The sequence below is a fragment of the Lepidochelys kempii genome, chromosome 1 (genome assembly GCF_965140285.1).
Source record: "Lepidochelys kempii isolate rLepKem1 chromosome 1, rLepKem1.hap1, whole genome shotgun sequence".
Lineage (NCBI taxonomy): Eukaryota > Metazoa > Chordata > Testudines > Cheloniidae > Lepidochelys > Lepidochelys kempii.
Window position 1 is genome coordinate 148,828,991 of NC_136380.1, and position 12,953 is coordinate 148,841,943.

The window sequence follows — 12,953 nt, forward strand, 5'->3', positions numbered from 1 at the left end:
AGCTTCATAGGAGGCATAATTGAAGCCTAATAATTTTAATTGTAAAGAAAAGGTCAGATAATTAATAGGTATTAAAGTTTATGGAAGCTACCCAGAAAACTACAGCTTATGAATAAGTTCTTGAAATATGTGGAATAAGATTTATATTGGGTTTCTTCAACATTCCAGCCATAAAAAGATCAATAGCTTAATTTTCAAAACAAATTACACATGCAAAGCACATCTTTGTAACCAAAAAGTGTTGACTACTGGATGACAAATTCTGGATTATATGTCGTTTGATTGTTTTCCACCCAAGTGGTCATGTTTTTAAGGGTATTCAATAGCTGCAACAAAAATCATATGGATGACATTGTAATAATGATAGCTATTTTATTAAGACATTGAGAACAACACTACCCCAATAATTCACTACAGGAGTTGCATTTTGTGTAGAAGTGAATGATAAATTGATGATTTTTGCTATAATGTTATCAGATACAACGAGGTATTCAATAAAAATGTTTTTATTTTTATGTATCTACACACTCAGACTCTTTTCACCATATTTCAAGCACAGCTCTTTTTTAACAGCCAATAATGTATGGCTATGCTCTTCAAAAAATAAACAAACATTTTTGAAGATTTTGTCTATAAATTATTCATGTGTTTGTGATTTGTTTTAGAAAGTCATAGTCAAAATGCATTTCAAAAGGAAATCATCTAGTTCCAATAGTGTGATTAGTGGTCAAAATAAAGTTCCTTGAAATCTTTTATTTACTGTCATTATGTATGCATTGAATGCGACATAACCTAATTTACTTATCAAAAATGTTTTGGCAGTTCATTACTTAAACCCAGCTACTGAAAATGTACACGTGTTTCTTTTGCTTCATCTAGTCCCTGAGAAAGAGACTCCTTGGACCATTAAGAAGCTATTTTTCACACTATACTTTAAATCTAATGTAATTTATTTTGGTATCTCCACACTACTACATATTCAGGCCGTAGCCAAATCACACAATTGGGCTATAAATCAGTAGTGAAGGCAAACTTTAAAGGTTATCCAAACTTATTTTCAGCTTAAAAATTGGGCTGGGACACTTATCAAGAAAATATACTTATGCAAACTTTCTGGAACTTCCTGGTTCCAGCAAGATACAATTTAGGTGCTTCCATTTCCAGTCTTGACCAAAACGAGAAGTCAGCTTATATATTACACACACACACACACTCCTGAATAGAAAACAAACAAAAATGAATTTAAAAACCCAACTAAATTAAATAGAATTTCACTATATCTGAACTGGCTATAAATAAGTTCAACTTTATTTTTAAGAACCAAAAATTCTGACCAGTGCTAAAGCGAAACATTTTGGAGCTAGTATTTATTCAGAATAATGAATAGCACACAGAAGTGTTACAACAAAACTCACCACCAAGGATATTACAAGTGCAGAGGGATTTTTACATTTCATCAGGATAAAATTTAATTATTATACTTGGATTTTCCCAAATGTAGAAGTCATAAACCATGATGGAAGGAAAAGGTATTTTAATATAACATTATATAAATATTAAACAAACTTCTCTATATCCAGATGAGTCTTTTGTAAGTACTGTAGCTCCTGCAATTTCATACAGATGATGAAGTAAGGGTGAAAAAAGCTTCAAACAAAAGAACTAGTTTTTATGCGCTTCTATTTCTTTTCTGTCCCTATTTTTTACAATGAAGACTAAACCTATGCAGTATTAAGGCAATTTTATTAAAACAATACTGTTTATGACTTGATTTTTGTATCCTCTTTCATAGATTTCAGAGAGATCTTATAAAACCACTGAAGTACAGCTGTTTTGATAAACTCTAGTTTCTATAAATATATGTTAAAGGCAATAACCTTTTTCTAACTACCATTCACATTTAGATTTTTTAATAGGTAACATATATAGTAAAGCAGCCAACATGAGGGACTGGCACAGGAATGGGAGCCAGTAAGCCCTGGGTAGGGTTGGGCAAAAATATTTTTTCATTGAAAAATGCAGATTTGAGTCAACCAAAGTGTTTAATGAATTTGTATTGATTTGAAGAGAAAGTTACTCACCGTGCAGTAACTGAGGTTCTTCGAGATGTGTGTCCCTATGGGTGCTCCACTCCAGGTGATGGTGCGTCCTGGCACCATTAATTGGAGATCTTCAGTAGCAGTGCCTGGTCAGGACGCATGCGCTCAACTGCTGTCTCGCGTCATCATTAGAATCTGCCTGAGTGCGCGCGTCCCGCACCCCCCTCAGAAAGTGAAGGCAAGTGTACCTGATGGCTCTGAATTCTAGAAGATTGATGTGCAGACACATCTCTGAGAGGGACCAGCGGCCCTGTACCTTGTGGTCACCTAGGTGCACTCCCCAACCTATCAGGGAAGCATAAGTACTGGGGAGTGTGGATGGAAGGGAACACCTGTGAATAGGTTCTCTGGTTTTGTCCACCATTGTAGGGAGGCCAATATGTTCGGTGGCAGAGTCAGCGTTATGCAGAAACTGTGTCTGCTGGGTTTGTAGTTGGAGTTGAGCCAACCCTGAAGGCATCTCATGTGCGGCCTGGTGTATTTGACCATGAAGGGGATGGCTGCCATATGACCAAGAAGCTGTAGGCAGATCTGTGCCTGTATTCTGGGGCAAACAGAGATTGTATGTATGAGATGCATAATAGTGAGGAATCTGTTGTGTAGAAGGGAGGCTCTGGTTCAACTAGAGTCCAGGTGAGCTCCTATGAACTCTATCTGCTGTGTAGGTATCAGGGTGGATTTTTGGAAATTTATTTGCAAGCCTAGACTGTGGAAAAAAGGGACGGTAAAGTTTGTCGCTTTTAACGTCTCGTTGGAGGAGCTGGCTTTGATAAGGCAGTCGTCTCAGTAGGGGAAAAGTATAATCCCATGTTTGCGGAGGTAGGCTACAACTACAGCTAGGGTATTGGAGAATACCCATGGTGCTGTGGAGAGACCAAATGGAAGTACCCTGTATTGAAAGTGGTTGTCTCCGAGTGTGAATCGCAGGAAGCATCTGTGTGCTGGATGAATGGATATATGGAAATAGGCGTCTTGTATGTTGAGGGCTATGAACCAGTCCCCTTGTTCCAGTTTGGGTATTATTGTGCCCAATGTGACCATCTTGAATTTTTGTACACATACAAACTTGTTTAGTTGGTGTAGGTCTAATATAGGTCTCCATCCCCTGCCTTACTTTTGGGTCAGAAAGTATTGGAGTAGAACTCTTTTCCCCAATGTTGCATTGGTACATGTTCAACTGCACCTAGGTGGAGAAGATGAGCCACGTCCACGCGGAGAAGGTGCTCGTGAGAGGGGTCCCTGAAGAGGGATGGGGAAGGTGAAAGGGTGGGCGGGGAAGATAAGAAAGGGATGGAGTAACCTGACTGAACTATTTCCAGGACCCAGCGGTCCTGCGTGATCTGTTGCCAGACATGGTGGAAAGCCTGGAGGCAGTAGCCAAATGGGCAAATAGGTGGCGGAATCAAGGGGTGGTCGCACAAACCCCCGACCAGCACTTCAAAATTGTTGTTTGTTACCCGATGGATGGGAAGTAGTTGGTTGTGCCTGGTTTTGCCTGCTCCTAGAAGGTCTGTTGCAGTTCCTCCCAGTGACATACAGTCTGGACTGGGGTCGGTAATATTGTTGTGCACAGGGCCTCTGATAAGGTTGATACCGTGGTTTCCTGGGGATGGATGGATATAGGCCCAATGTGCGCAAAGTGGCTCTAGAGTCTTTCATAGTGTGAAGTACTTCATCGTTTTTTCTGGAAAAGAGTTTATCTTTGTCAAAGGGAAGATCCTCCACTTTGGTCTGCGAATCTTTGGGGATATCGGATACAGACAGCCAGGAAGACCGGCGCATCACCACTGCAGTGGCAGTGGTGCGGGCTGCTGTATCTGCCATGTCCATGGACACTTGTAGTGCCGTCCTAGACACCAACTGACCTTCGACGAGGACTGACTTGAAGTCCGCTCTCCTGTCCTCCGGTATATGAGAGGCAAATCAAAGAGCTTGTTGTAGTTGTCATAGTCATAGCTTGCGAGGAGGGCAGAATAATTTGCAATTCTAAATTGTAGAGTAGAAGAGGTATAAACCTTGCGACCCAGGAGGTCAAGGCATTTGTGGGCCTTGTCCTGCGGAGTGGGCCGGTAGTGTGGCTGCTTTGTTCTCTGCGTTGCTGCATCCACCACAAGAGAATTGGGTTGTGGGTGGGGAAAATAAGAAATCAACATCCTTCGCGGGCACGTAGTATTTACATTCAGCTTTCTTGCACATTGGTAGGATGGCGGCAGGGGTCTGCCAGAGAGTATCAGCTGGTTCTAGGAGGACTTCGTTTGTGGGTTGTGTGATCTTTGAGGGTGCAGAGGGTTGGAGGATTTTGAAGAGTCTATGTTGTGTCTCCTGGACTTCATCCAAAGGGATGTCCTGGCTGAGTGCCACTCTCTTGAAAAATTCCTGGAATTGCTTAAAGTCGTCCACATTTTGTGGAGGTGGAGACATGAGAGTGTCCTCTACGGCTGATGGTGAGGCAGGAGCCGATAAATCTGAGACGGATTCATAGCCCACCTCTTCAAGAAGGGCTTCAGGAGCTCTAGATGTTGATTGAACTGGGGATATAGGCGTAGGATGAGCTTGCGGTCTGGTAGAAGGGGCGCAAGGAGGAGCAGTGGCAGGAGCCGACGACGGGTACCACTGAGGCCAGGGCACTGGGTAGGAAAAGTTGGGTCCCGGCCACTGGGGGACAACATAGGGAAACTGAGGTTGATTCTTATGATGCACCATGTCTTGGGGTGTGTCTGGCTCCAGTGGAGGGGGAGACTCAGGTGGGGAGAACTCTGCCTGCTGCTGTAGGTCATTGTCACTATCAGCGAAAGTAGCCAGGTCAGGTGGCGAGAACTGCTGTTCAAACAGTGAGTGCTCCGTGTCTAGGTTCAGGGACCACAGAGATATCCTGCTGATGCAGGAATTGTTGCTGCTCCCTAGGCTGATGTGCTGCGGAGCGTAAATTGTGAGCGGTAGCCCCGAGTGATTTTAGTTTCGCTTTCGTAGGAGCCGTGAAACGTTTGTGAGAGCCCCGCAGGGGGTCTGAATCTGCTCTGGGGCTGGCAGACAGGCTCGGTGCTGACGTTCTTGTTGGCACCAGGGTGGAATGCGTTGCCGGCACTGGGTCCATTGTCGGTGCTGGCAGGACCGGTGCCGAGGAGAGCTTCCCGCTGCGGGAAGTCAGGTCCCTGCTTTTGCGCCCTGCTGAAGTGCTGCGGCGGTCAGAGTTGCCTGCTCTCGGCACTGTCAGCACCAAGGATAAAGACCTTGCGGGAGATCCTTTACCCTTTTGAGTGTCTCTGAGAGGAGACATCAGGGCTTCCTGCTTTTCGCGTGAGAGGGTGAAACCATGCTCCTGGTCAGTTCTGACTTGGCAGGGGAGCATGAGGGAGAGGGTTTACTGCCCTTCTCCACAGGCGGCTGCAGAGCTTTCTCCATGATAAGCATTTTTAGCCGCAAGTCTCTGTCACAGCGAGCTCTAGTTTTTAAGTTGGTGCAGTGGAAACACTTCACAGGGATGTGTGTCTCACCGAGGCATTTAACACAGAGTCAGTGCCTGTCAGACTGCAGCACAGACTCCTTGAAGAAGCCACATTTCTTAAAGCCTGGAGCCCCCAGCATAATGAAAGTATGAGAGGCCGGGGAAGTCTCAATGAGAGACTAACGTGAGGAAATTTTTTTGGGGGAGGGGACGGGGGGGGGCGACTAACGAACTATGCTAAAAGAAAGGGAAAACTGGCAAATGGCTAGTTAACTATTTCCATCTTTCTCTACTTATTTCCTACAGTTACCAGGGAAGAGATAAGCACTGCCCCGAGTCCCATCTTCAGCTGAGGATGGTTGAGAAGGAACTGCAGGGGGTGTAGGATGCACTCACTCAGGCAGACCCTAACGATGACGCAAGACAGCAGCTGAGTGCATGTGTCCCGACCAGGCACTGCTACCGAAGATCTCCAATCAACGGCGCCGGGACGCACCGTCACCTGGAGTGGAGCACCCACAGGGACAGCACTCAAAGAAGAATAAATTGTTTTGGCGAAAATGAAAAAAAAAGTGCAAAAATGTAATACTCAATTCCCCAGTGGTTACTCCCTATGAAGTAAATAGGATGAAATTCAATAGGACAAATGCAAAGTACTCCACTTTGGAAGAACAATCAGTTGCACACAAACAAAATGGGAAATGATTCCCTCGGGACTGCGGAAAAGGTCCTGGGGGTCATAGTGGATCACAAGCTAAATATGAGTCAACAGTGTAACACTGTTCAAAAAAAGCAATCATTCTGGGATGTATTAGCAGGAGTGTTGTAAGCAAGACACAAGAAGTAATTCTTCTGCTCTAGTCCGCGGTGATTAGGCCTCAACTGGAGTATTGTGTCCAGTTCTGGGTGCCACATTTTCAGGAAAGATGTGGACAAACTGGGGAAAGTTCAGAAAAAGAGAAACAAAAATGATTGCAGGTCTAGACAACATGACTTATGAGGAAAGATTGAAAAAACTGGGTTTGTTTAGTCTGTAGAAGAGAAGATTGAAAGGGGACATGATAACAGTTTTCAAATACATAAGAGATTGTTACAAGAAGGAGGAAGAAAAATTGTTCTCATTAACTTCTGAGGATAGGATAAGAAGCAACGGGCTTAATTTGCAGCAAGAGTGGTTTAGGTTGCATTCCAGGAAAAACTTCATAACTGTCAGGGTGGTTAAGCTCTGGAATAAATTGCTTAGAGAATATGTGGAATCTCTGTCATTTGAGATTTTTAAGAGCAGGTTAGACAAACACCTGTCAGAGATGCTCTAGATAATATTTTGTCCTGCCATGAGTGCAAGGGACTGGACTAGATGACCTCTTGAGGTCCCTTCCAGTCCTACATTTCTATGATGTGGGAGCCAAAGTTTGAATCTCTGATCTGGAGCAGGAACCTTCCCCCATCTCACATGAGTATTCTAGCTGCCATGTTATTAGCTATTCACTGTAGGTCACTCTAAATTTCTCCTGTTGAAGCTGTTTTGCTGTAATTCTTGAATAGTCACTGGGTGAGAGACAGCAAGAGCGAGAGAATGACTTTATAGCCTGATGGTGAGGGTGATTGATACAAAGTGGAACAGTTTGAACAGGAGAGACTGAAAAAACACACCCCACCCCCAACAGCCAATAGCCTGGTAGGTTAGAGTCCTTGCTCCAGAGAAGGGATTTAAAAGTGGGTCTCGCACACCCCAGGAAGTGCCCTGGCTATTGGGTGTAAGGAGAGTGCCTTCACCGCCACCTTCATTTCCTTTGCTTTTATTTAAAAAGGTTAAAAATGCCCCAAGTCCAAACAAATGGCTTCATTTTGGGTTGAAGAAAACATTTTTTGTTCAACCAGAAACTAAATTTTTCTGATCTTTTTGATTCGGCTAAAATTCCGAATTGATATTTTTTTTTTTAGTGTTTCAGAACTGATAGCAAACTGAAAACATCAGTTTTTCTGATAGCCTCTACTTCTAAGTTTTACTTCCATATTCCCTTCCTGTGTGGCTTTGAACAAGGCACTTCAGTTCCTGTGACTCCATTGCCACGTCTGTAATATGAGAATAAATAGTTAGGGCTGTCGATTAATCACAGTTAACTCATGCGATTAACTTAAAAAAATTAATCACAGTTTTAATCGCATTGTTAAACAATAGAATACCAATTGAAATTTATTAAATATTTTTGGATGTTTTTCTACATTTTCAAATATATTGATTTCAACTACAACACAGAATACAAAGGGTTTACTGCTCACTTTATATTATTATTTTTGATTACAAATATTTGCACTATAAAAATGAAACAAAAAATACACCATTTTTCAATTCACCGAATACAAGTACTGTAGTGCAATCCCTTTATCGTGAAAGTGAAACTTACAAATGTAGATTTTTTGTTACATAATTGCACGCAAAAACAAAACAATAGAGAATTTTATTCTCAACAAGTCCATTCAGTCCTACTTCTTGTTCAGCCAATCGCTAAGTCAAACAAGTTTGTTTACATTTACAGGGGATAATGCTGCCCACTTCTTATTTACAATGTCACCAGAAAGTGAGAGCATGGCACTTTTGTAGCCGGTATTGCAAGGTATTTACGTGCCAGTTATGCTAAACATTCGTATGCCCCTTCATGCTTTAGCCACCATTCCAGAAGACATGCTTCCATGTTGATGATGCTCGTTAAAAAAAAAAAAGTCTTAATTAAATTTGTGACTGAACTCCTTGGGGGAGAATTGTATGTCTCTGGCTCTGTTTACCCGCATTCTGCCATATATTTCATATCACAGCTATCTCAGATGATGACCCAGCACATGTTCATTTTAAGAACACTTTCACTGCAAATTTTACTAAACACAGAGAAGGTACCAATGTAAAATTTTTAAAGACAGGTACAGCACTCGGCCCAAGGTTTAAGAATCTGAAATGCCTTCCAAAATCTGAGAGGAACGAGGTGTGGAGCATACTTTCAGAAGTCTTAAAAGAGCAACATTCTGATGCGGAAACCACAGAACCCGAACCACCAAAAAAATAAATTTAAAAAAATAAACCTCCTGCTGGTGGTATCTGACTCAGATGATGAAAATGAACATGAGTCAGTCCACACTGCTTTGGATTGTTATTTAGCAGAACCTGCTATCAGCATGGACACATGTCTTCCGGAATGTGGTTGAAGCATGAAAGGACATCTGAATCTTTATTGCATCTGGCATGTAAACATCTTGTGATACCAGCTACAACAGTGCCATGAGAACACCTGTTCTCACTTTCAGGTGACAATGTGAACAAGAAATGGGCAGCGTTATCTCCTGAAAATGTAAATAAACTTGTGTGTCTGAGTGATTGGCTGAACAAGAAATAGGACTGAGTGGACTTGTAGGTTTTAAAAGTTTTACATTTTTTTATTTTTGAACATAATTCTACATTTGTAAGTTCGACTTTAATGATAAACGGATTGCATTACAGTACTTGTATTAGTTGAACTGAAAAATACTATTTCTTTTGTTTTTTACGGTGCAAATATTTGTATAAAGTGTTCACTTTGTATTCTGTTATAACTGAAATCAATATATATGAAAATGTTGAAAATATCCAAAATATTTAAATAAATGATATTCTATTATTGTTTAACAGTGTGATTAATCGTGATTAATTTTTTTAATCGCTTGACAGCCATATAACTAATACTTAATTACCTAACTCAGTTATTGTGCAGCTTATTATTTAGTTAATGTTTGTTCAGTGCTGTATATCTTCTAAGCAATATTGGGCCAGTTTTTTTCTGGATCCTTAATTGGCAAAACTCCCATCAGTACGAGGAGTGAAGAGAGAGAAAAACTGATAAAGGACTTCAGAATCTGTTCATTATTAGAAAGATACATTCCTAAAAATACAGATGATGGGACTATTTTAGAAGAAAATATTGCATTGTCTGATACTTTCACAAAAAGATATAGGGTGAGCAGGACAATTAAGAGAACCAAATCTTACAAGCTTGAGATGAATCAGCAGTCTCTAACAAGCCACTCAGCTGTTCTTCACACAGAGTCAAATCCTGAAATCTTTAATTAGGTTTCATTTAGGCCCTGCTCCTGCAGTGATCTCTGTGTGGGTGAGGGGTTTCTCCACAGACCTCTTAGAAGGAAGCAAATGTCCTATTACCCCCAACAAGAAGGCTGACTAAGTACTTCAGGAATTAGACCTAACAGAGGACTCTTAATCTTTTTAATATAAGGAAAAATGTCAATATATAGGAAAATATTTGTGCAATAATGATAATTTCCCATAGTTGGCATATATTAAGAAAAGGTAACTAAAAAATGTCACATACTGACATCTTCATACGCATAGTAGCATTTTTCTTAAAATATCACATCTGAATTATTGATCATTTGATCCACTCTTTAAAATTCAAAAATAGATAAATAACTCTTCTGAATACTATTTAGTAGTTAAAATTCTACAAACAGAAAATATCTAACCATGATAACTCTTTCATGAATCCAGTCTGGTGCCTCAGAAGACTGGATCAAAAAAGTTCTGAGAACATCTCTTCTAATTAGGAGGGAAAAAATGAAGAATCATTGTACAGTGGTTCCAGTGATATGGGTATTCGGGTACATTCAAATATTTTCATTAACAAAATAAAGTAATAATTAAAAAAACCGTGGCAGATACCATGTGACAACAGATTACGTATCCAACAGAGCAGGAAGACAACCGCATTTATGATCTCTCTGCCTACTAAATAAAATATTACCTATTTTAAGCATGAGAAAATCTTTTTTGTTTTTTTTATATAGAACTTTATATACATTCAAAGTCCAGGTGAAACTAGTAGGGTTAGCACACCTATATAGATCAAAATCAAACCAAATATTCATCAAGTCTCATGCAAAAAGATATATACATGTAATTATTGTTGCAGTATTTGTAGTAATAATAAAGTTTGTAATGGTTTATGGTGGGGTATTTTTTTTATCCTCAACATATACTCACCTTTCATTTGTCATGACATTTCTCTGGAAGATAAATTCAGTTTTACCATAGAAAGGACTCTAGGCACACACACAATTCACGTTAATGGTTGCATTTCAAGAAGATATATAACCATTACATTTCTTCAGTATACTCTATATATCTATAGAGTATGGATATATATACACATACTTAATGAAACCTTAGTACAAGCTAGTGATAGGAGAACTACATACATTTGGTATGAACAAGCACTCAACAAGTTCAGGTTCTTATGCAAACTTTATCTGAATTATCTGAATTGGGACTCTGCTAGGGAGAATCTCTCAAGAGAACATATTCCTTCAGAAGATTTCTGATGCTAACACCTTCTGCTCAGGATACAGATATGAAAACAGGCTCTCTCAGAGCAACACTGTGCTTCAGGTCTCAGCCAGAACAGGAAGTATGTGAACATTATTTACATAATACCATTAGTGTTTTGTATCACACCTAGCAAATGGGGCCTCAATCCCGAAATGACAGGTTTCAGAGTAACAGCCGTGTTAGTCTGTATCGCAAAAAGAAAAGGAGGACTTGTGGCACCTTAGAGACTAACAATAGACTCTAAGGTGCCACAAATCCCTAAATGGAGTCTCTAGGTGCTACTCCAAATAAGAGGGCCAGATTTAGGGACTGGTATGCAACATAACATAATATGGAGGGGGGGGGTGCCCCCTTACTACCTTGCACCAACTATCTGTACCACTTTTTTGGTGGATTATCATGGAAAGCATGCATGTATACACAGAAGATAATGGGGGCAGGGAAGTAATCAAACTTTCTAGAGAGCCTCAGTGCAAGTTTTCTGTGAAGGTTATGGGGACTCTTTCTCTGAAAGGGTGCATCCAATCCTAGTGTAATATTCTCACCCAAATGAGAATTACCTTACAAATAAAAATAGATAATTTCCACTTCTCATGGCAAACATACTTTGAAAAATACTATGCTTCAAAGTTATCATTATAACATCCTCTATATTTCTTGCCGAGAGTTATATGGTAGCGGAATCACCACTTACTGCTATCAGTAATGATTGTTCTAGCCTCTTGATTGCCGGTCTTGTTTTTTAGATTCTGTGCTGCAGTTATTAGCTCCTCCAGTTGGGGACGCCTTTGTTCCAATTCCTGGAGTGCTGCCTGGTTGTACAAAAGAAAGTATACACATAAAATTGAGAGTAGCTCCAAGCCACTTTTAGTTGTATTTCACTGTCATAGGAATAGTATACGATACCAGTGTTCGACCTGGTCCAGTAGCTTCTTCTGGATATTTTAGTGGAATGACTCAACCCACATACTAGAATATTATACAATTACATACCTCCAAATGGAATTTTCTTCCTCATCTCAGGAAAGTGGTGATTGTTTATTTTTTTGTCCTGAAGCACGAACCTTTATATATTTTTATATTATTCTTATTGGATGATAATGATATTCTCATTATTCATAAAAATGTCTACTCCTTTTTTGTGAATTCCACTAAATTCTTTGGGTAAAATTGTCAAAAGTGCTTAAATAAGGAGCATAAGGACATGGCTACACTTGCAGATGTAGAGCGCTTTGAGTTAAACCCACTTTTGGAGAGCACAGTAGGGAAAGCACTGCCATCTGTCCACACAGACAGGAACAAGCGCACTGGCGTGGCCACATTTGCGGCACTTGCAGCAGCATTGGGAGCGGTGCATTATGGGCAGCTATCCCACAGAGCACCTCTTCCCATTCTGGCGCTGTGGCTTCTGGGAAGGGGGCGGTGGGTGTGGGGCGTTCTGGGTGCTGTCCCAACACCCTGTGATGCATCGGTTTGCATCCCAGCAATCCCTGTGTTTCTGTACACATTTGGTGCCATCTTTCAACATTTTTTGTACTGTGTGCTCTGTCTTCCCTTTCAGTCTGCGGGAATGGAGCCTGAACTGCTGAGGAGTAAGCTGATGAGTCTCACCAGCATGTCACGTTTGGCAGTTGAGTTATTCCTTATGATCCAAAGTGACAGTGAGGGCTCCGACAATGATATCGACTCGAGTAACGCATATGACACGAGTTTGCTTGTGACATTCAGACATGCTCACCACCATGGAGCACCGCTTTTGGGCTTGAGAAACAAGCACTGAGTGGTGGATCACATCATCATGCAAGTCTGGGATGATGAGCAGTGGCTGCAGAACTTTTGGATGAGAAAAGCCACTTTCATGGAACTGTGTGAGGGGCTCGCCCCCACCCTGTGGCACAAGGACACGAGATTGAGAGCTGCCCTGATAGTGGAGAAGTGGGTGGCTATTGGAATCTGGAAGATGGCAACTCCAGACAGCTACCGATCGGTCACTAACCAGTTTGGAGTGGGGAAGTCGACCGCTGGAATTCTGTTGATG

At 41.1% G+C, this 12,953-nt stretch overlaps 1 protein-coding gene across 11 annotated transcripts in view; it reads right to left on the reverse strand.

The window, feature by feature from the left end:
- Positions 1-12,953, reverse strand: part of DMD (dystrophin) — a 1,937,833-nt gene that overhangs the window by 479,290 nt on the left and 1,445,590 nt on the right. For all 11 annotated transcript variants that reach the window (XM_073357918.2, XM_073357898.2, XM_073357881.2 and 8 more), the window contains one exon: positions 11,610-11,727. In XM_073357918.2, the coding sequence (XP_073214019.2) occupies positions 11,610-11,727 (118 nt within the window). The remainder of the gene's footprint in view (positions 1-11,609; positions 11,728-12,953) is intronic.